The 20,944-nt window shown below is 35.2% G+C and overlaps 1 protein-coding gene across 1 annotated transcript in view; it reads right to left on the bottom strand.

The window, feature by feature from the left end:
- Positions 1–20,944, bottom strand: part of ADGB (androglobin) — a 96,772-nt gene that overhangs the window by 67,400 nt on the left and 8,428 nt on the right. The window contains exons 3-6 of the mRNA XM_071742439.1: positions 11,480–11,618; positions 8,164–8,256; positions 5,899–5,970; positions 4,487–4,675 (exon numbers count right to left, since the gene is read on the bottom strand). Of these exons, the coding sequence (XP_071598540.1) occupies positions 4,487–4,675; positions 5,899–5,970; positions 8,164–8,256; positions 11,480–11,618 (493 nt within the window). The remainder of the gene's footprint in view (positions 1–4,486; positions 4,676–5,898; positions 5,971–8,163; positions 8,257–11,479; positions 11,619–20,944) is intronic.

Below are 20,944 nucleotides of genomic sequence, written 5' to 3'. Positions count from 1 at the left end.
TCACCAGATGCCACGACAGACATCTGAGAATCTGTGATGATTTAAAAGAGGCTCAACAAAGACACCAGTTCCGCAAATGCCTCTTTAAGGCCTTGGTCTGGAAAATAATTGTTATATAAGCAAGTCCTGCTTGCTTCCCACAAACAACCTGGAGACACTGGCTGCAGTAGTGAGTGTCCTGGAAACCATTATGATTGTACCTTATAAAACACTGCAGGAAACAACAGGAAATGACCAAATATAACAAATTTCAAATTTCCAGGATAAGGAACAAAGAGGTAAGACAAGATACTGATGTCTCCAACACCTGACACCAGTTTCATCAGTAAACTGAGCTGGCATCAGAGTGGGTAAAATCACTTCTCTGTTTCTTAGCTGTGGCTGCAAGCTGGAATCCCCAGCAATTGGCTCTATATGACTTCTATAGGTTTCCAAGGAAAACACCCAGTTTCGGCCATGTAGCAAAGATACCCATGAAGTATAAAAAAATGCTAATATTTTTTAGGATAAAAACTACTCCCTGACAGCCAAAACTAAATTTGTAAGATTTCTCAGGCTTGAAATGGATATAGTAAGCGAAATGATCACATATTTATCTCCTCTTTCAGTAATTGCCAAAGTTTAATGGAGAGCAGTACAAGCTCAATAGTAAAGGAAAAGATTGAAGAGATATTTGATTAGCTCAGGACACTTTTAAAAAGTAGTAATTCTATGCATGTAATTCTTCAAAGGCAGTGTATTTTTGCATATGCAGCACCATTATTTTTTTTTTCCTCATTAATTATTCTCCTTTAAGACTTAATAAATAATAGAATTCTTATCAATTATTTTGCATCACTGATGACCTTCCTATAGCATTTCAGTATTAACTTTAAAAACAATTATGCTGATTAAGGGAGATAAGACACCAAGAGAAGAAAAGAAAAATATGGGGGCAGAAAGTTTATTGAAATTTTTTTAAAATAAAGAAACACATTCAATAAATTCAGGAATGCAAAGTGAAAGCAGGATGTGGGGTAGAACCTAAAGAATATTGTGTGTGAAAAATTAATATCCATATGTTCGATCTGGTGTACGACAATCCCCTCAGGACTCAATGTAGCATTTTACTAAAACCAGTTCATTATTCTTCCCTTGTGCTTTCTCTCCCTTTTCATTTAATTTTTCACTTTCTCCTGTGAAATGTTTCACCTCTGTCTCTGCTGATATTCGCTTTTTCTCATTTGCACATTTTCTTTAATCTTCCACCATCTGACCCTCATTTTTTCCCCGTGTTTCTTTTTGTGAAATACATCTGTACAACTGGAGGAAAATCATTTAAATAAGCCCAAAGGCTTGAAACAAAACCAAACCAAAAGTGACAAAGAAACTAAAACACCCTGATAACTTTTATAGATACTTTAAAATTCAGTGATTTCTCACGTGAATGCACAACCTTTGCAGCACTATATTCACACATAGAATATAATGTCCTCTGCTGAGGAACCTGGGTAACATAATTTCTGTCCTTTCAAACTAATGCTACCATGATTCCTCATATCTTGAGAAGTAGTAAGGGATGAGGAAAGTGCAGGCATGTAAATCAGATAAATGCTCCCCCTTACAAGAAAGACATTGTTCCAGTTTTGAAAATGATTCCTGTTTCTTCCTCAGTGCTGACTAGCTGGCATGTAAAGCTGGCAAAATTCATGAAGTTTGCATCTTCCAAAAGGTCATATTTCATCTATACTACATCAGAACAGGTTTTCTTCATAGAAACACATGGTGGGGGATTATTTAAAAATAAAATAAGCTCAGAGTTTTATTCCCTCTGAAGAGATGCATATCAAACAACTTGTAGAAGGGCAGCCATTCAAAAGCTCTCCCCAGCTTTGCATTTATGTTCCTTTCAAAAGATGGACAGATTTATAAACAATTTAACAGAGCGAGGGAGAAGTAAAAAAGTAAAAAAAATCCCTCATTACTTTTATTCACACTAGTTCTTTTTACTAGAACAGCACAAAAAAACTACAATTTTCAGCAAAAAAATAGAATGAACAATTTTCCGAGAGTTGTAGAAATGTTTGAGTAATTATTTTTTATTTCTAACCATAGAGATTTCTGAAAGAATTCTGCACTGAGGTGTTTCTTAGTGAAATGCTGCATGCAACAGCAAGGCTCTCTCCACACCTCCAACAAGAAATTTGGCCAGCTTATACAGCTGAGGCACTGACCTGCTGCTCTCCCTCTCCAACAGCATTATCTGCTGCAGATGTGATGCAAGTTCCTTTACCCTGAAGTTCTAAAACCATCATGAGATGGGAAGTTTGTGCCCTCTCATTTGGTAGAGCAACACTAGTTATCTCAAATAATGGTGTACTGGAGACTTGCCCTGAGGACCATTACAAAAATAAAACCCTTCACTCTTCTCTCTATAGATACATATTCTCTTCCTCTCCTCTGGTATAATTTTCTGTCTCGTATTGTTATGCATTTCAGAGTGTTGTTCTTGAGCATTCTGACCTGACTCTTACATTCCATCTTTCATATCCTTCCATTAGCACCTTTCACAAACACAACCCTCAGAAAAACTCTCCCATATTTAAGAGTTTCATTCTTATACTTATTGTTGCTTTTCCTTCTGACTGCCTCCCATTGGCTAAGAATGTCTAAAGAAGCCTCTTCATTTTTTTTACCATGGGTTAAAAACAGAAAAAACCCCTCAGATTGTTCTTTACTGGTTCTTCTCTTCTCTTGTAATTCTTTCAGTCTTCATTGCTTCCTTTTTACTGCACAAGCTTTTTTTTCCATACTTATGTATTAATAATATATTCTCACAGAAAGCAAAATGAGCATTTTTTTAAATTACTTCATCATATTTTAAGGATATGAAGTGGTTCTGAATTTCCTTACTTTACCGTTTCCTTAAAAATTTATTTTAATATTTATTTGCCTTTTCTTCTAATTAATTCTGCCACATTTTACATTGATTTTATCTAAAGTTAATTCTAGTTATTGTACCTCTTTGTATTTCACTAAGAAGTTTTTCACTAGGATTATATTCTTTTCCATTTGCAACTAAAGAAATGAAATGCCTTTGTATCTTCATCAAGCTGGAAGAGACCCACAGTGAATACTGAACAATCTAAACTCTAAATGATACTGAATCTTCAGAAAAGTGTAAAGGTGTCACCCTTTGATTTTTGGTCCCATGATATACATTTTTGCAGAGAAGTGAAAGCTACAGTCATGGAACTTTCTTTGCAGAAACTGGGAGTTTTGGTCCTTAATAGCTGAGAACGGAAAAATATGCAGTTCTTCCACTCTTTGATAAGTGCTCTAACAATCAAATTTTATACAAAAGTAAAGGTAGCAGCTATCTGATAAATGAGCTCCGAGTATCTTTTTATGCACTCTTAGTAATATAGTGCTTGGTATTTACATAGAGAGATTATTTCAAAATAATTAATGCATGCACACACACACAAAAACAAACCAAACCAACAAACAAAAAAACAAAACAAAGCAGCAGATAAAATTAAGACTGAAACATAAAAGATATAAAAGTTACTAAGAACTTAAATCATACAGTTTATAGTCCAGTGCAAACCTCACAATCAGTCTTCATGTTTTTCTCTCCAGCAAAAATGAAATGAACAATACCTTCTTACTTAATTAAAGCCAACCAACACTGAGACTCCAAGTGGTAAAAGGAATTTCTGCTTAGGTGGAGCATACACAGGACACATCATAACATTTTGAAACACAGTAAAAAAAAACCAACCAAAACAAAAAACAATTACAAAAAACTAACAAAAAACCCCTTCTCAAAATATCCACAAGTGCTTTCATAGAAGAAAAAAAGTGTACAAGAGAGAAAAATTCTGTAAATCTGCCTGAACCAGTTTACAGTGGACTACAAGAGGACATGTGATTTAGAAATGAAACTCTATAAAATATAAGACTAACATACAGCTCAGAGAAATTACAAACCATGAAAATCAATTGCGCCTTATATCAGCATTACTTTAACCACTCACTACATGCTACAGAATAAAGCAATAATTTTCTGTTAAATATATTTAATCTGTGCGTTGGGCTGCTGTTTGACACAAAAATATATAAAAAGTATTGGAAAAGTTATTTCAATTGGTAACTATAATATATGCAACATTAGCAACTGCCATTATTAGGTCCTTTTTCTACAATGCAAAGAAAAATTAAGTCTTGTTAAAGTGCCCAGAGGGAGAAAACCTCTCCTAACAATCAGCAAATTTCCCCATAATCTACAAAAAAGGAAGATTGCATATTCAAATGATAACTGTTTTATCAGGGTCTAAGTCACATAAACTGTAAAAGACATTTTTATTAACATGCATCAAGAATTTCTCAACACTTCTACACCTACAAATCCATACCTTGGCAATAATAATAATAATAATAAATACTTACTCTTAAAATTTGCCATGCTAGCTGTATAATATTTATATTGGAGGGAATTACTCACCATCCAATAAAGTTTCACTACATATTTTCCATAGTTATTGTAGAGAGGCATGTGTCCATTCGTAGCTTTACATAAGGCATAAATGTGTTCCCATGGTTTCCAAGAACAAATGGATGTTTCAGTAGTTACATCCTTTTCATTATGTATCCTCCAAACTGCATAAATTTCACTAACAATCCATCTCATCATCTGAAAACAGAAAAAAAAAACCCCAAAATTTAAATTTCATCTTTTTAGAAAACTGAAATCAATAATAAGAAGGATAAAAAGAGTGTGTTTTACATGAAGAAGTGACACAAAAGTACACTTATGTTTTCACTGGCAAAACTTTTCTGGAAATTATCATATCTAACTAAAATTACACAAAAATTCATGAAACCAAGTAAAGGCACAGTACGAATTATGCTGTTAATTATTTAACAAAAAGAAGAGCATATATGATTTCAAAATAAATCATGTTCCAGGACTTATGAACTTTCACTTGTTCAATTGCTTGTGACTAAGCCCTGGCTTTATTACTTGGTTTTGTACTCAGTAAAACCTCCTAAATTATTAAAAGTATTTATTAATTTTTAAGGTTTAAAATAGCAGCTTTAACTAATAATGCTTTCATGTGTTTTCTAACATGCAGATTTCTGATGTGTTCTATAGTTCTACAATTACTACCAGACTAAGATTTTTTATATATATATATATATATATATATATATATATATAAATAAAAGAATGATAACAAGGTTTTGCTACAAGTAAATTGCCCTAAAATTAATTAGTGGTTCTGTGGAGAGCAAAATATATATCATTTCCTTTCTGGTGGCTTCCTCCCATGCAACTTGCTTGGTGCTGAACTTTGCATTTGCATTGAAACATCAAATGAAATAGAAATTATGAACCACTATTATATTCAGTAAGGTACTCAGATGCCTTGAGTCTGCCTGCTTCTTATTTTCCCCTGATCTGCAGAAATTCAGTAAACATTTATTTAACTCTGGAGGGAACAAAAAAATTGGCTGGGTGGCAGAGATTTGCACATACATGCAGGCAAACTAAGAACATGACTTTGGGAAAACTTGCATGAAAAAATATGAACAATTTATACTAATTTTAATTTGCTCTTATGTTTTGAGAACATCGCTCAGTAATATTCTTTGTACTTCAAAAGATTTTTAAAAAAGAAGTTTGAAAAATCTCTTACAGTCACTGATTTAATTGTTCAAATTCTAAAAAAGGTAAACACTAATTATACAAATCTAGATGATTTCTTGCCATTTTATCCCCATCATCCTTTTTTCCCTTACAAAAGCCTGTCACTATTTGTTCCTGGTAGAAATTTGCATTGAAATCTGAAAAGTTTAAGAGGTACAGAAGAATGAAAATATTTTTTAAAGGGACATTAGTGTATTTATACCTACCTCGCTACAAAATATATGCTCATTTGCTGAAAAGAGGTCAAATGAGGTTTCATTTTTGACAACCACAGGAATCTAGGAGAAAGTAAATTAGTTAAGTCCATTACCTTAATTGTCTGGAAAAACTTAAATGAACAGAAATATTTAACAATAACGGCGTACAAATGTTAGACATCAAAGGACATTCATTAGTCATAAACTGAAGGCCACAATTTTGCAAATCTTGCAGCTGCTTTGGTACTTATAAAAAGTTATTTTTTTTATCAGGAGAGAGTATCAAATGGATTAATTACAAAAGTAAATAAAGATTCCTTCAATTTATTAATATTTGCTGTTCATTATCTAAATCATGATCATATTTCACTGTCTCATATTTCAACATTTCCTTGATGCTCCACAAAGATTCAAAAGAATGTTTCCTTGTGGTGAGTTAGGTAGTGGTACTGTCAGTATGAACACTGACTTGATCAAACCTTTGACTGTACTCTATGGTTTTGAGGATTAGTACTCGTTTATATAGTACTTCTGTAAGCAGTTTAGAAATAACATACTAGGATTTTAACTTAGTGAATCAATTATACCTGTGTCATGCTTCACTCACTGGTGACAATTTCTTTTTCTAGTTACTAGTAGATTAGGCAGCATCATATATCATTTTAATAGTCTTTCAACACTTGAGATTTATGCTGCTTTTAACAACTTATAAAATTTATAGTAAATCATAGCTTCTTGATTCAAAATACATTGGACCAAAGCAAGCATTCAGGTTTTAATCCAGTCTCGATGAAAACAAATGCTTTCTTCATAGTGATGTAAAGATAGATTTTTAAAGCTATTTTTAATACAGATACATGACTCCATGGCTTTCTGTGCTGCCATCTCTCTTGCTTTCATCTTTCAGATACTTCTACTCAGTTTATGCATTTTGGCAGCGTCTCTTATCCAATCTTTTGGTCTTTTCAATTACTTCCCTGACCTCTCCTTCCTTTTCCTCCATTAAAAATTAAACTCAGAGCTTGTTTAGAGTCTAGTTAATGAAAAATGGAACTGACAAGCTGACAAAAGGAAAACTGACAAGCCTGAAAAAGCTGGAAGTCTGGTCAAGAGTTTTAAAACTTCAACATTTCATCTAAATCAGAAATGCTTTGAAACTTTGATTAGCTACAGCACCAGAGAACACAAACCTTTGAAATGGTAGGCTATTTGTTTTCTTTGCAAGTAGTTTTTAAAATAAACTGAGTAAAATATTTGCATGATTTTAACATTATATGGTTACCTTCCAGGCAAGCAGTGTCAATGACATGGACAGGTCCTGTATGCAGACTAAAGAAATATAGTAGTTGAAGTAAGAAAAAGTAATGTATTTCTGAGTAAGCTAAATACTGGTTTTGGGATAGATATTTACTTTAGATATCTGATCAAGGGAAGCCCTAGTTGGAACAAAAATATTTGTTTTGCCATGACACTAATTTTTAAGTGTGAAAACGAGAACACTAAGAAATACAGGAAGGCATCTCTCTGTCCAGGTGTCTTCTAAATGAATGTGGAGTCAAAAAATAGAGCAGACTTCAGAGGATGCACTACGATAATGGTTTTTGCACCAGAAGGTGCTTGTCCATTGTGACCTGAGTAAGACAGGCAATCAGACTCACACTTTAAAGAATAAGAGTTATTAAAATGGTTTTATCAGACCTAACTATAAAGAAAGAGATTAGTATAGATAATGTTATGTACTTTTAAACACCGGGAAACCCAAGCTGTGCAGCATCAAACAGGCTTTTGATCCATGTGCAGCATTCTGTGCACTGAAAGGGTTATCCCATTTGTCTAATTGTTGACCCATTACAGGATTTTTTTTTATGAGAAAACAAATCTCTTCTGCTTTACAGTAGAAACGATGAAAAGATATTCACATAAAGAGTACCCTGCTGCAGTTAGATAAAGGCAGGAGATGTAGGTGGTATAATTGCTGGTAAGAAGGAAGAGCTGCCTGCAGGCTCCTCCATTAAAATGTGCTGGAGGACCTCATCCCTCAGCCAGGGATCACACCCAGCACCATGCAGGCCTGAAGGATAAACTCTGTGTGCAGCACAGGTTAATTGCTACACTTTTGCTGACTCCACAGTCTACAAGTGTCTCCCAGACGGGATGAATATGCTTGGTCAAGAGGGTTTTATCTGTTGAAATGACTTCCTCTATTATTTTTCCTCCACTTAAGATATAGCTAGGTGAGAAGCATTTTTTCATTATGACCTTGCCTTTTCTTACCGTATCTGTTAAAAACTCATGTGGACGTTTCCATGCATGTATTTTTAAGGAGGTTGGCAATTCTATTTTCCCTTCAGGATCATCAAAGACCTGCTACACAAAATATACATGAACAAACATGCAAAATTTTTTATTAATTACACTATTGTACTTTCCACAAGATTTTAAATAAGTTTTCATACACACAATAATTCACTTAAGGGGAAAAATATCATAAAATGAAACCAATACTGTCTGTGACTCTGAACTAAATGACTGCAAAGTCCAAACTGAAGATTCAGCACAAAAGCCACTTACATTGTTCAGAGAAGGTTATGTGGCCTACATTGTCTAAATAGGTCCTTGTGAAATACTTCCTTTCTTTTCCACCATTCAGTAAAACTTAAAAAAAAAACTTGTTAAGCTTTTTAATTCAGGCACTCTTCTACCAAGATGATCCTAAGTACTTATTCCAGCTAATTTAATTCTAAAGTTCTTTACATTGAAAACTCAAAGTACATACTAAAAGCAATTTTTAGACAGAAACAAAACAGGTTCCATGCATTTAAAACTGCTACAGAGAGATATAATTATATAGCATCATGAATTAGAGATTATCCTATATATAGAGTCTCATATAATTTTCAAACTTTCATTTCCAAAATGATACTTATTCTCCACATGAACAGAAAGTATCAGGATAAATAGTACCTGTTTACTTAACAGCAGAATGTAGGATGAGATTGATACCTCTGATACTGCTCATGCTGACTGAGAAATTAATCAGTTACATGGTCAGTGCTGTCAGTGTTTAGAATTTCGAATAGCTTTTAGGCATATTATACATTTCTCTATGTTTCACAGGCCATGATGTACACTGTCTTCTACAGATCAACCAAGAAGAGAAAGAGTTTCTGGCAAAGAAAAACTATGATGCTTTAAGTACTTACCAACTACAGGAAAGCAAATGAAAATATATTACAAAAACAACAGCTCCCGACAGTTTTTTGTTTGGTTGGTTGGGTTTTTAGTTTATTATTATTATTATTATTGCTAATAATAATAATTTCAATGGATAGCTATGAGGATGATTGAGCATCCCTTGAGCATCTCTCCTGTGAAGAAAGACTGAAAGAACTGGGGCTGTTTAGCCTTGAGAAGACTAAAAGGGGATCTTGTTAATGTCTATAAATATCTGAGGGGTGTGTGTCAAGAGGATGAAGCCAATCTCTTTTCAGTGGTGCCCAGTAATAGATAAAGGAATAATGGGTTTAAGCTAGAACATAGCAAGTTGCACCTAAACATGAGGAGAACCTTCTTTACTCTGAGGGCATTTTATGATTCCATGATTTTTAAAGTTTTTTCAGCATACCAATTGGCAAAAAATTACATCAAGTACCTGAAAGAAGCACAGCAAGCTTGGAGGAAATAAACAACCTTATTAGGAAGACTTATTTTTCTAAAAGCTTAAAGGAAGCCTTGTAGCCTGGTAACTATACAGAACTGTATCACGAGAGTCTGTATTTCAGAAGCATCTAGCCCTCACTATATGGTGTAACAGGAAAGATTAGCACTAAAATAATAAATAAACCAGAAAATGGATGCAGGTGACAATGAAATAACACTACAAAGAAACACTAGAAAACACTGAGATTCAACTTTCTTTAGCTTACAGATGCAAAGATACTTTGAAGAAGAACTTTGTAGGTTGACCTAAGCATGGATGACAAACATAGGTATAGTCTTTTATATATAGGTATATCTTTTATTGAAGGGGGATATAAGAGACAACTGCTAGGTCTGATGAGTTCATGCTTTAAGAGAAGCCTCAGCCACAAGTTCTACAGGAAGGACAAGCAAGAAAAAAACAGCCAAGCTGAAACACACAATCAGAGCAGCATCTGAGCTGCCCTCAGAAAAATTGCTGTGTAGCAGCGCTTGGTAAAAGTTTTAGTGTTACAAGGAAAGAGCTTGCTTCTGATTCCTTTTCCCACAGAAGAAACTAGGATTTGTTTATATTCCTGTTTCAAGTGTACTCAAAAGCACTGGATACCATCATTAATTCTGTTTCTGACTGAAAAACCCTGTACAATGTTGAATCCTGGCTAGCTGCTTGGATCAAAATAGGTCACATTAGAAAATTCTTTAGCTCTCTGAATTCACCTGTTCTGACCAACATCTTTAACCTTTAAACATGTAAAAAGAACAAAGTTAAATATAGTTTGTGAATGAAGAACTGGATGGTCCAGTAACCATCCCCAAATACTTCTTGTGCTAAAAAAGAAGAAATATTTTCAGTTACAATTATTTAAAAATTGCATCTATTATATTAATATCTGGCAGACCTAACAGATTGATTCCATATAAATATTTAGAGAACTGCTCAAAGGCACCAAATGCATTAATAGAACCAAAGACATAAAGAAATATCATTCACCTGTCAATTAATGGCAACATAGAGAATAAAGCCTGTAACTTCTTCAAAAGAGTACTTTGGCATGACAGGGCTACAATATATTTAAGCTTGAGATAAGAAAAAAAAAAATCTACAAACATATGCTAACATACACACAAAGAACACATACAGATCAAAAATAAGAACAATGCAGATTTTCCATGTAAATTGATGATTGAACGTGGTATTAAATGGATTTCAAATATTACTTAGTAATGCTAAGTTTAAGAAACTCTTTAAGAAATAACTTTCCTGCTACTCTATATAAAACATACATATATTTTTTCAAGCTAACCAGTCTGAAGGAGTAAAAATCTAGTTAAAATCATCCCAAAGTTCCAAAGATTGAGGAATTTTTGCACATCTGGTAGGTGCTTACTTTCTGTATTCCCTCAAACCAATCTCCACATACTAGAACTTCAGACAGTGCTTCTCACATGTCAAGAAACTGAGGTGTGCAAAACAAGGGATTTAAAGCTGCAGTTCCCCATAATAAAAAACAGGTGCATTTAAACTTTTGCATCTAGAGAAACTGCAGTCTCAGAGAAATGACTGCTCTGACAGTTTGGCTTGTTCCCATATCATCTGTTCTAATTATGTTATGAAAAAGATTTTGGGGTTGCAGGGTTTTTTAACCATTAATGCGAACATGTTAATGCACACGTGTGTTAACAGTTCATTTTAAAAGTAACAAACAGAAAATACACAATACTTATGGTTTATTACTTTATTTTAGTTGGGAACTATCTAAACTTTTGGAAGACATAGGTTGATAATAATATATTTGTTAGCAACAAATTACTTTTATGTTGGCACAAGTAGTCTATTAAATAGGGGTAAAAAAGTTAAATGGGAAAAATATATTTGTGTCACATAACTTACTGTAACAGGGCTTTTTCTAGCTTTTTCTTTCTCTTTTCCAACTTTTCCAGCATCCCATTTTTCTGCATTAACATCTGCTTCATTCCATTCTGGCCAAATAGGAAATCTCCACTTCTCGTTGAAAGCACCTCCAGTTGTCCTGGGAAACAGGCATGAACAGAAACGAGCAGACAATATTATTTCCCCAATGTACCATAATAAAATATGTAGTGTAACTCCAATAACTTTTTTTCACTAAGATAACCAAGCCTACAGAAGAGCTAGACGGCATTATTAGATACAAACAGACCAAATATTTAAATCCATTTATGTGAGGAACGCAACACCTGAAGAACAAAAGCAGAGCCTTAGGGTGCACTTTTCTCTCTCTTCTTTTTCCCTTGTTTCACAGCACTTGGTTCTGCTTCCCCTCCTGTGCCAGTCCTAGCATTCATGATGCAATTTAACTCATTTGTCCAATCCAAGGCTTTCCCTTTTTTGTTATTCTTTTTTTTCTGACTTATTTTCTTTAAACCTCCAAAAGGAGCTTGCTATGAATAAAAGACACATTGAGGAATACTACTCCCACTTCTAGGCACCTGTGAGGTGCTAGACAAGCCACTACAGTCTCCAGTTAGTTTCATTCTCAGGGATTTTTGCGCTACCAGTACCCTCACTCAGCCGCCTCTTGCTCTTCTTGGAATTTATAACTCTAGTAAAAAGTTTGATCAGACTGCAGGGATTTTTACCAAGACTAATGCACAAAGTGTGCATAGCTACCCATTAGCAATAGTAATACCAGTGCAAATCATTCACTTATTGCATACAAAGGGCTGAAAAACTGAATTAGCTAGAATGCAAATATAGCCATTCTTTCCCCCTTGACTACCAAACCTAGAAGCAGACAAAGCACAAGTCCCATTTTATTTATATTCTCCCCAATACGGTGGAAATAAACTGCAAATGTTTTCCACTCAAAATAACAAAGAAAAGAAGTTGCAGGTATCTGAAATGTAACCTGGAACTAAAACTGAGAAATAGAAGAGTTGCAATAAAATTTATAGCGGAAAAAACATAAAGACTTCAATTAGCTGGAAAAAAACCCTAAGGTCACAGTTTCTTCTTTGATATTCAGAAGTGTTCTTGAACACAAATACAATATTAGACAGAGACTTTTTCACTTACTGAAGCCTTAACAATATTCTTTCATGGCAATTCTTTTTTATGTACAAGCGCTATAAAAGCTAAAGATATTGTGATTTTCTCTTTTCTTATATCACATACATTCTCTTTACTTTCTTTTTAAACTTTTATGAGAAACAAACAAATATCTACACATGTACCCAAGAGATCAAGGAAATAAGTGTCTTGGCTTGCAGCTGGAGGGCTGTTTTTACAAACTGGTGCCAAGAAATACTTATTTTTAAAATACAAGCTTAGTGTCTTTCAAAACTGATATCTGCTGGAAATTTGAAATGGAAGTCTTCTTGTGTTTTGTATTTGAGAACAGCTTTTTTTTTCTTTAAGTCCTGGCCATATAGTGTGTAACATAATGTGGATATTTATCATTATATATAAACCATTAGTGATATTATATAAAACCATACTCACATTGTAAATTTCCAAATTATAGCCTCCCTCTTGAGATTTTGGTGACTCCACAGAAAAAAATTAACCCTGATTACGATTTACAACATTACTCAAATTCAGCAAGGTATTTGACATTCCAGATAAAATGGTCACAATGTTGTAGTTCACACATGCTCTTTTTAGTTGTTGTACATAGTATTCATTTATTGTTCCTACAGACATGCAACCCTAATTATGACTACATTCTCAGGATGAACACAGACTGCATAAACTAGTGGTCCAGCTAAGGAAAAAGACTCTATAGCAAGTGACACCTGAAAATACTACTAAACTCCTATGTCCCAGAAGGTGGAAAAAGCAGCAAGTCACCTGGGGAAACAGACACTGCTCAAATGTTGTGCAACGCAATCATGAAAGCAAAAGCTCACCTGGGGTCAAAATAATCAAAGGACACTAAGGGCAAGGAATAGAGTTTCTATAAGTACCCTGACAGCAAAAGGAAGGCTAAGGAAAGTGCAAGTCCAGTGCTTAATGGGGCAGGGCACCTAGTGAAAAAAGACATGGAAAAGGCCAGGGTACTCAGTGCCTTTTTATGCCTTGGATTTTCTTGGCAAATTAGGATCCCAGGACTCTCAGTGAGGAAGGCAGCCAGGAGGCACCTGTGCCAATATGCCACCTGTGCCAACATGCCCAAGTCCATGGGACTAGTTGAGAAACCACCAAAGGTACTGAGGGGACCTGAATGGAGTCACTTCAAGGCTCCTGTCAATCATATTCAAAACACCATTGGCAATTGAGCAAATTTTCTGATAACTTAAAAAAGGCAAATACCACACCCACCTTCAAAAATGGTAAGAAGGAGGATCTGGGGAACAAGCCTGCTTGGAGATACTTGAAAGTGAGATAGACAAGGACTGATGCAGCTTGACCTACAGTGGCCCTGCTTTGAGCAAGGGTTGGATTGGATGGCCTCGAGAGGCACCTTTCAATCAACATCTTTCTCTGATTTCATAATACTTCGTTGTTAGCAATAAGAAACACAAAGGCAGAGGGAAAATTAAAGATTTCTCACTGTCTTCACAAATAACTACATTCATCTACACTAATCCTTATTGGAAAACAGCTGTGAAAATTCAATACCATCTGTGCCTCCTGCAGTACATATAAGAAAAATAGCTTCTACCACTCTAACTGGAAGGAAGATGTATTCTCTGGAGTGATACCTGGCTTTGCTTTCCCACCTTTGTCATCTACAGCATCTATTATGTTGGATCTTTCATTAATGGTATAATTTCTTCTACAGCATTAAATGATGCTTTGCTCTATATTCAATAATACTTAACAAGCAACTTAAAACCCTGAAGCATTTACCAGTTTCTTTGGATTACTACAAATGCCTGTATCACTTCCAGTCAGTTCAAAGAATCAGCTCCACGTTCATGGCATGGATGACAAACAATGAAAAACAGTCAACTGTACTAACACTTTCAACACTTGTTATAATTTGAAAATTTGTCCCTTTCAACAGTAATTCAAATGCAATTCCTTCTTACAGTTACTTATGAGAAAAAAAATAAGTTGAAATTCTTACTTTTCCTACTCTTTCCTTATTTCAGTTGAAACAGGTATGAGGTACATAAGCAAATTTAAATATTTAAGGACTATTTCTAACTTTTTGTATCTGTGTCTGCTCTTTTTAATATTTACAGAGAAGCATGCAAGTTCCTGATGATGATGATGATAATACAGATGTTCTGAAACCATTCCCAAAACCAACTAAATTATAAATGCAGTAATTGCTGAGATTTCTGACTGCTTTGGGACAATAATGGAACAATAACAAAGCATATTTTAAAAACAAACAAAAAACAAAAGAAAAAAAAGAAACAGCAATGAGATATGAAAACACTTGCTTAGGTTACTATCATACTAAAGCAACAATTTCTTTTACAATACACTTTGACATAATAGAATACCCCCAAAACTGACAATCTGTGTGTACTGTTACCGAGATGTCTAAGCTTCTCAAAAAGAATGATGCAACAAGATTTTGTAGAAAGTCAAAGACTACAATTTAATTGAGCTGCAAGCAGAAATTATAAGTGAGAAAAGAGATGAATTTATTAAACTATTGTATTTGAGTAAAGCTATTTAGATATTCCTTTACTGCAAGAATTGAGTAATATAATTCATTGAGAATTCTTAGAAACAAATTAAAAGACACAAGGACAATGGGAAGTATTGCTAGTGTTTTACATTCAAGCTGGATGGCTTCATTGTGCAACAGTATTTTAAACACCAACTTTCTGGCAGATTTCCTTTTAATTCTGTGCTAGTTTTAAAGGAGAAAAAGAAAGATTAATTTGCCAGCTGAGGGAAAGACTATGAACTCAGCGTTAATTCACCTGTGACCCTCTAAGCAGTTTCTCCAAGAATATTGGTATAATTGATACAGTGCCAAAAGGGGCAATGGGGAACAGCAGGACAGACAAACACAACAGGAAAAAAAAAAGCAGACACATTGTGAGCAAAGTTTTTCAGACTTCAGATTTAATAGATGAACAGGAAACTGGCCCACAGGATACTGGAAGTGTGCTCTCTCAAGTTAAACACAGTCATTTAGTCTGTAGACATAAACAGATTAGCTACTCACTCACCCTGTAAGCAAAGAAGATGTTGTCAGCATGGTGACTAGAACCTAGGGAGCAAATATTTTCTTCTCAAAGTATATAAATATACCTGTAAACTATATATTACCATTCCTCACAGAAGGAACATTGAATAGAGTCTTCTCAAGAGAACTACAGAAAAAAAAGTATTGGTATTTAGCTTCAGAACATCATGGCTACTACACCTTCCTATCCCAGCACTCACAACCTAGTGGATCACCAAAAAATAATAATTTTGTGACACATGAAAATAACCAATAAATTGTGCAATGCAGGGTGGTTTGTTTTCTTTTTATAATTCAGGAAGACACCATTCATTCTATTTCATTCTTTTCTCCAGATAAAGAATTGATACTCTTTCCTAACCTTCTGCAAAAGATAGATGCACTTTTAAATTGGGAATTTTAATGCAGTCACTTTCCTTAACATTAACCAAAGCAAAAACACACAAAAAAGGGAAAAATAAACAGCTTTTCACTTTTGCTTAGATGAGCATACCTGAAGATAGAAATGGGATATCTTGTCGCAGTAATTTTGATTGGGAGTATATGAAAAATTTAAAACTGTATAACATACTAAGCTAACTTCAACTGTAGAGCAATTTTTTTTTCTAGCACTTCTTTGAGAATCATAAGACTGAGCATTGGCATCTCTAACAGCAACTGCTAAAACAAACCAGCCATTTTATTTGCAGTCTGATACACTTAGGTGGCACGGTATGATTAGGTATTTATATGATAACCTTTTTGTAGATGCAATGAATATGAGTTTGGTCTTCATTTGATTCACTCTATTAAGAATTTGTTTATCTCCACATCAGGACATTTGTTGCTAAGCAACTGCCAACAGGCCATCACTTCATCCCATTTTAGTGCTTCTTGTCAGTGTTCAGAACGGTCATCAACAATACCCATAGCATGCTTTAAAGATTAAAAAATTACATTGTGAATTTTATGATAACAATACCCCAACAGAACAAAAAATATTTGATGCTCATGATTTCCACTTTATTCCTAAGAGACTGTTGCAAAACTTTCATCTTTCACTAAATACTTTCTATTCTTTCTATGAAATGTCTGCAACCATTACAATGTACACCTTAGTTTCATTCAACCCCTAGAAAACACATTATTAACACATCTCTGATGTTACACTGATGACATTTCTTAGGATGACCAATACTAAATGAAAAAGATTAAGTAACAGGATATGATATCTAGGTAACTGCTAGGTCAGGTAATGAGGCTCAGAACTGAAACCTGTATCCTTTCCCCTTCCACTGCCCTGGATGCTCTGAACTCCTCTACACGTACAGGTGTAAGAGCAATCTGAAGGAAGAGATAGCAGGGAAGAATCTTGCAACTCATATTCCCCAATGGATACCTATGTTGGGACATAAGGAGATGAGAATTTGGGTCTTTTCCACTTACCAGGAAGAAACCTAAAGGAAAATATTTCTCATCTGTTGCAAGACGAACCTCTCTTAGGGCACAGCGCTCCAAGGTCCAACCAGGTGTTCCAGCAGAAACTCACAAATAGTGCTCTGAATCTGTTGCCCTCAGGATTGTTCAGCCTGGCTCAGTGCTACTGCTCCAGATTCAACCAACCTCTCTGCTGGCTTGCTCAGGAAGGAGCTGAGCCTGTGCTTCAAGCCTCACCTTTTATTGGACCCCTAATCCTGCTCATACGCAGTTGGGGCCCGCCCTAATCAGGCCCAGGTGGGCTTAACACAAGCTCATGCCCACTACCTGGTAATTAGTGGCACCTGGTTGCCTCATTTCACTACACTCATCCCTTGGACTGTTTCAGCAGTTAGAAGAAACAATTTCTGGCCCCAGTAAGCACTTTGTATTAGGAAAAAAAGAGGACAGAGAACAAACAGATGGTTCAGCTTCTCCTCCAAATGTGTCCTGGTGGGAGCTACTTAACTTTTTCCCTAACTTCTTCAGAACTCAGACAAAAGCTCTTTGAAGACCTTATTTACAGCAGAAAGTTCTTTTATACTGTATAGTCATTGAAATAGCTTTTAAAAAGTAGCATCAGAGTATCTTAGAAACCCACAGCGGAAACCATGGCAACATTCAATTTCAGAAGAATCTAGAAAAGATATGAGAATATTTCACCAAGTATAACTGTTACAAAATTATTTGCTCTTTTTCTCCATACCTTTTGCCATTCTTCAGGAGAAATTAACAGAATGAGTCATGACATGACGATCTAATAAGCAGCTAAAGCAATGCAGTCTTCTCTATATTATTAATACAGTCAGCAGCAAAATATGCATGTGCCATTTACAGTAACTTACATTATTCTTATCTCAGACACTGGAGCCAAAACTTAAATGACTTCAGAAGAAAACTACACTTGTCTAAATGCTCAGAGTTCATGTCTGGGGAGACTCAAGCCATGGATGTGGTGCAAGACACAACAAAGAATTTTGAAGTATCTAGACTGCAATGACAATTGTTTGCAAAGCCCCTGACAAGAGGTTTTGTTGTCATTTCACTTCTGTGTAGTGAGGTAAAATTTATTCCTCAAAAAGCACAGCCTGCTTTCTGCATGAAGCAGGATCAAACCGTGGAGAATTAAAGAGATGATAGAAAGAAAAGATAAATTCAGAATTATAACTCTTGATAACCATATAATTTTTAAATTACTCTGTAATCATTAGAATGGCTTGGGTTGGAAAAGGTGCTTAAGACCATCAAATGCAACCAGTAGCCCAGCACACTGCCAAGTCCACCAATGATCTATATCCCTAAGCACCACGGCTACATGTCTTTTAAACACCAGGGATGGTGACTCAAACACTTCCCTGGATAGCCTTTTCCAGTGTCTAACAATTCTTTCCATGAAGAAATTTTTCCTATTATCCGGTGTAAGCCTCCCCTGGCACAACTTGAGGCCAGTTCCTCTCATCCAATCACTTATTACTTGGGAGAAGATTCCAACACCCTCAGTTAATTGAGAGCAACAGGGTCTCCCCTCAGCCTCCTTTTCTCCAGGCCAAACAACCCCAGTCCCCTCAGATGTTCCTCATCAGACTTTTGCTGTAGACCCTTCACTAGCTTCCTCGCCCTTCTGTGGACACGCTCCAGAACCTCAGTGTCCTTTGTGTAGTGTGTCATATACTAATTTCTAAATATAGCTGACATCTTTTTAGGTGGCAGAAGAACTAATAATAGACTTCCATAACTTGCCAAGAATGAGCCTGTTTCAAATTCTTATTCATGTCTGCTCAGACAGAATAGTACAGTGGGACTCATACTTAGGCTTGCCAGGTAGAAGTTCATGTGTTTTTCTGTTTTATTTGCCTGCATATTCATGGGCAGTGAGATGTTCATTCTTGGTTTGTTTTCCAGGTGATAAAAAGGGGTGGGGGGAAGCTACATGCATAATTCCTTGGCCAAGTTGTATACAATGGTGTTTCCAGGACATTATTTGAAGGAAAAATTAATGGAAAGTAGTGACCTAGAAGTAAGGGTTTAAAACATTTGGGGTTTTTTTCCAGTTTGCTATCCTTATTTTTAGGCTGCTATCAAAATTGTCTGAATTTTGGTGTTTATAATTCAAAAGTTCCAGCTACATTTGAGTATCAGTTGGAAACATTTGATCAGCTGGATCAGTTCTTATCAACATAATTTATACCTTTGCTATTTTGATCCATTTATACCACCAGTACCTTTTTGCTATATAAAAATTTGAATTGACAAAAAAGTCAAAAATTGAACATAAAAGGCAGAACAGAGTACTTGACAGGTGCCACATGTTGAAGAAAAATATGAATTCATTCAAAAAACTTATGATAGATACAGCGATAAGGAAACTGAATATTTAATATACATCAAAATAGATTTTTTAATACCTTTTGTGTCTGTATCTTAGTATAGCTAAAGCAGGAATAAATTTTTTCATGTATTTTGGAGCAACTCATGTGACATAAAACCTTAAGGCTCACAGTAAGCTCATGTACAGTGTTAGAATTTTTAGACTCTTTAACCTTTTATTTTTAATTCAAGGAAGGCGGTTGGATTTTATTTCATAAATTATTATTAATGAATGGATCAACGAAAGAAGAAAAATCAGGTGAGGTTACAAACTTCAGAAAGAATAGTGTGGACACTGATGTATTCAACAGCAGCACAAGTCAAGACTCACAAGCCTGTGAGAGCCATGCTAGAAAATCTCACATTATCATTTTAAGTAGCAAGAATCAGCTGTAGTAAAAATTATCTGCTCCTGATTTTATGGAGCCAAACGACTACTGTCAAAAAGCTTTCAATATGGAATAGAAAAAAATACTATTTTACATATTTGAAAAACATTCTTGATAGTGAAAGGTATCAGATGGCCTGGAAATTATTAATTTGCCAGCCTTTCATACTCTACCACACTGGAGGTCACTTAAACTTTTAAAAGACTTCCTTCCATTAACTTTTTTTTAATTTACATTCCCAACAGTGGAACTCTGAAGATTAATCCCAGGAGATGCCTGCCTAAGTAGAAACCTTTGTAATATCTGTCTCCTAAGTGAGCAATGTTAATTTGTAGAAACAAAAATACTTTACAGAGTTTTATATTCAGTTTTGCAGGTGGAAACATGACAGATATTCGAAGACCTAGCTAGAGTGATAGCAAGAGTCTGGAAAGAGGAGTGCCTTTTCTGGTGATTCTCAAGTGTCAGTATCAGCCAAGAGAAGCAATCTCTAACAGATTTTTCCAAGGTGCTTGAGGGGGTTGTGCTCCAGGTGGGGCTAAATCCCTTACTTTTACCTAGTTTCAAAAAGTGGAGGTGACAGGCCAAGCAAATGTAGTGCCTCATAACACAGGAATCAAAAGGTGCCAGCTCCATCTTTGCAGTTCTTCTGTAAATCACAGGTTTGTTTGCAGGTACCATCTACCTCCAGTTTGGAGGCCAAATTCTGATTGATCTGTCCTTCCATCTGGCAGCAACTGACTACAGGCTACACAGTTCTCAGTTAATGGTAACACTTCAACATCAGGAGCTGCCTGTCTTCATTACAGGTCAATAAAGATATATTTTCAAGTACAGTCACGGAAAGAAAACACTATTTCACACTAGAAGCAGGATGGACAATATGCACAGTAAGTACAATTGCACTCAGCACAACATACTGTAAAATACAGCAAGTTTAATACCAATAAAAGGGAACACCTGACCACTCAGCACATACTTAGCCAACAGAACTCCCTTACATCAGATGCC

The sequence above is a fragment of the Heliangelus exortis genome, chromosome 3 (assembly GCF_036169615.1).
Source record: "Heliangelus exortis chromosome 3, bHelExo1.hap1, whole genome shotgun sequence".
Lineage (NCBI taxonomy): Eukaryota > Metazoa > Chordata > Aves > Apodiformes > Trochilidae > Heliangelus > Heliangelus exortis.
The sequence above is the reverse complement of the archived record's forward strand: the minus strand, read 5'-3'. Positions and strand labels throughout refer to the sequence as shown.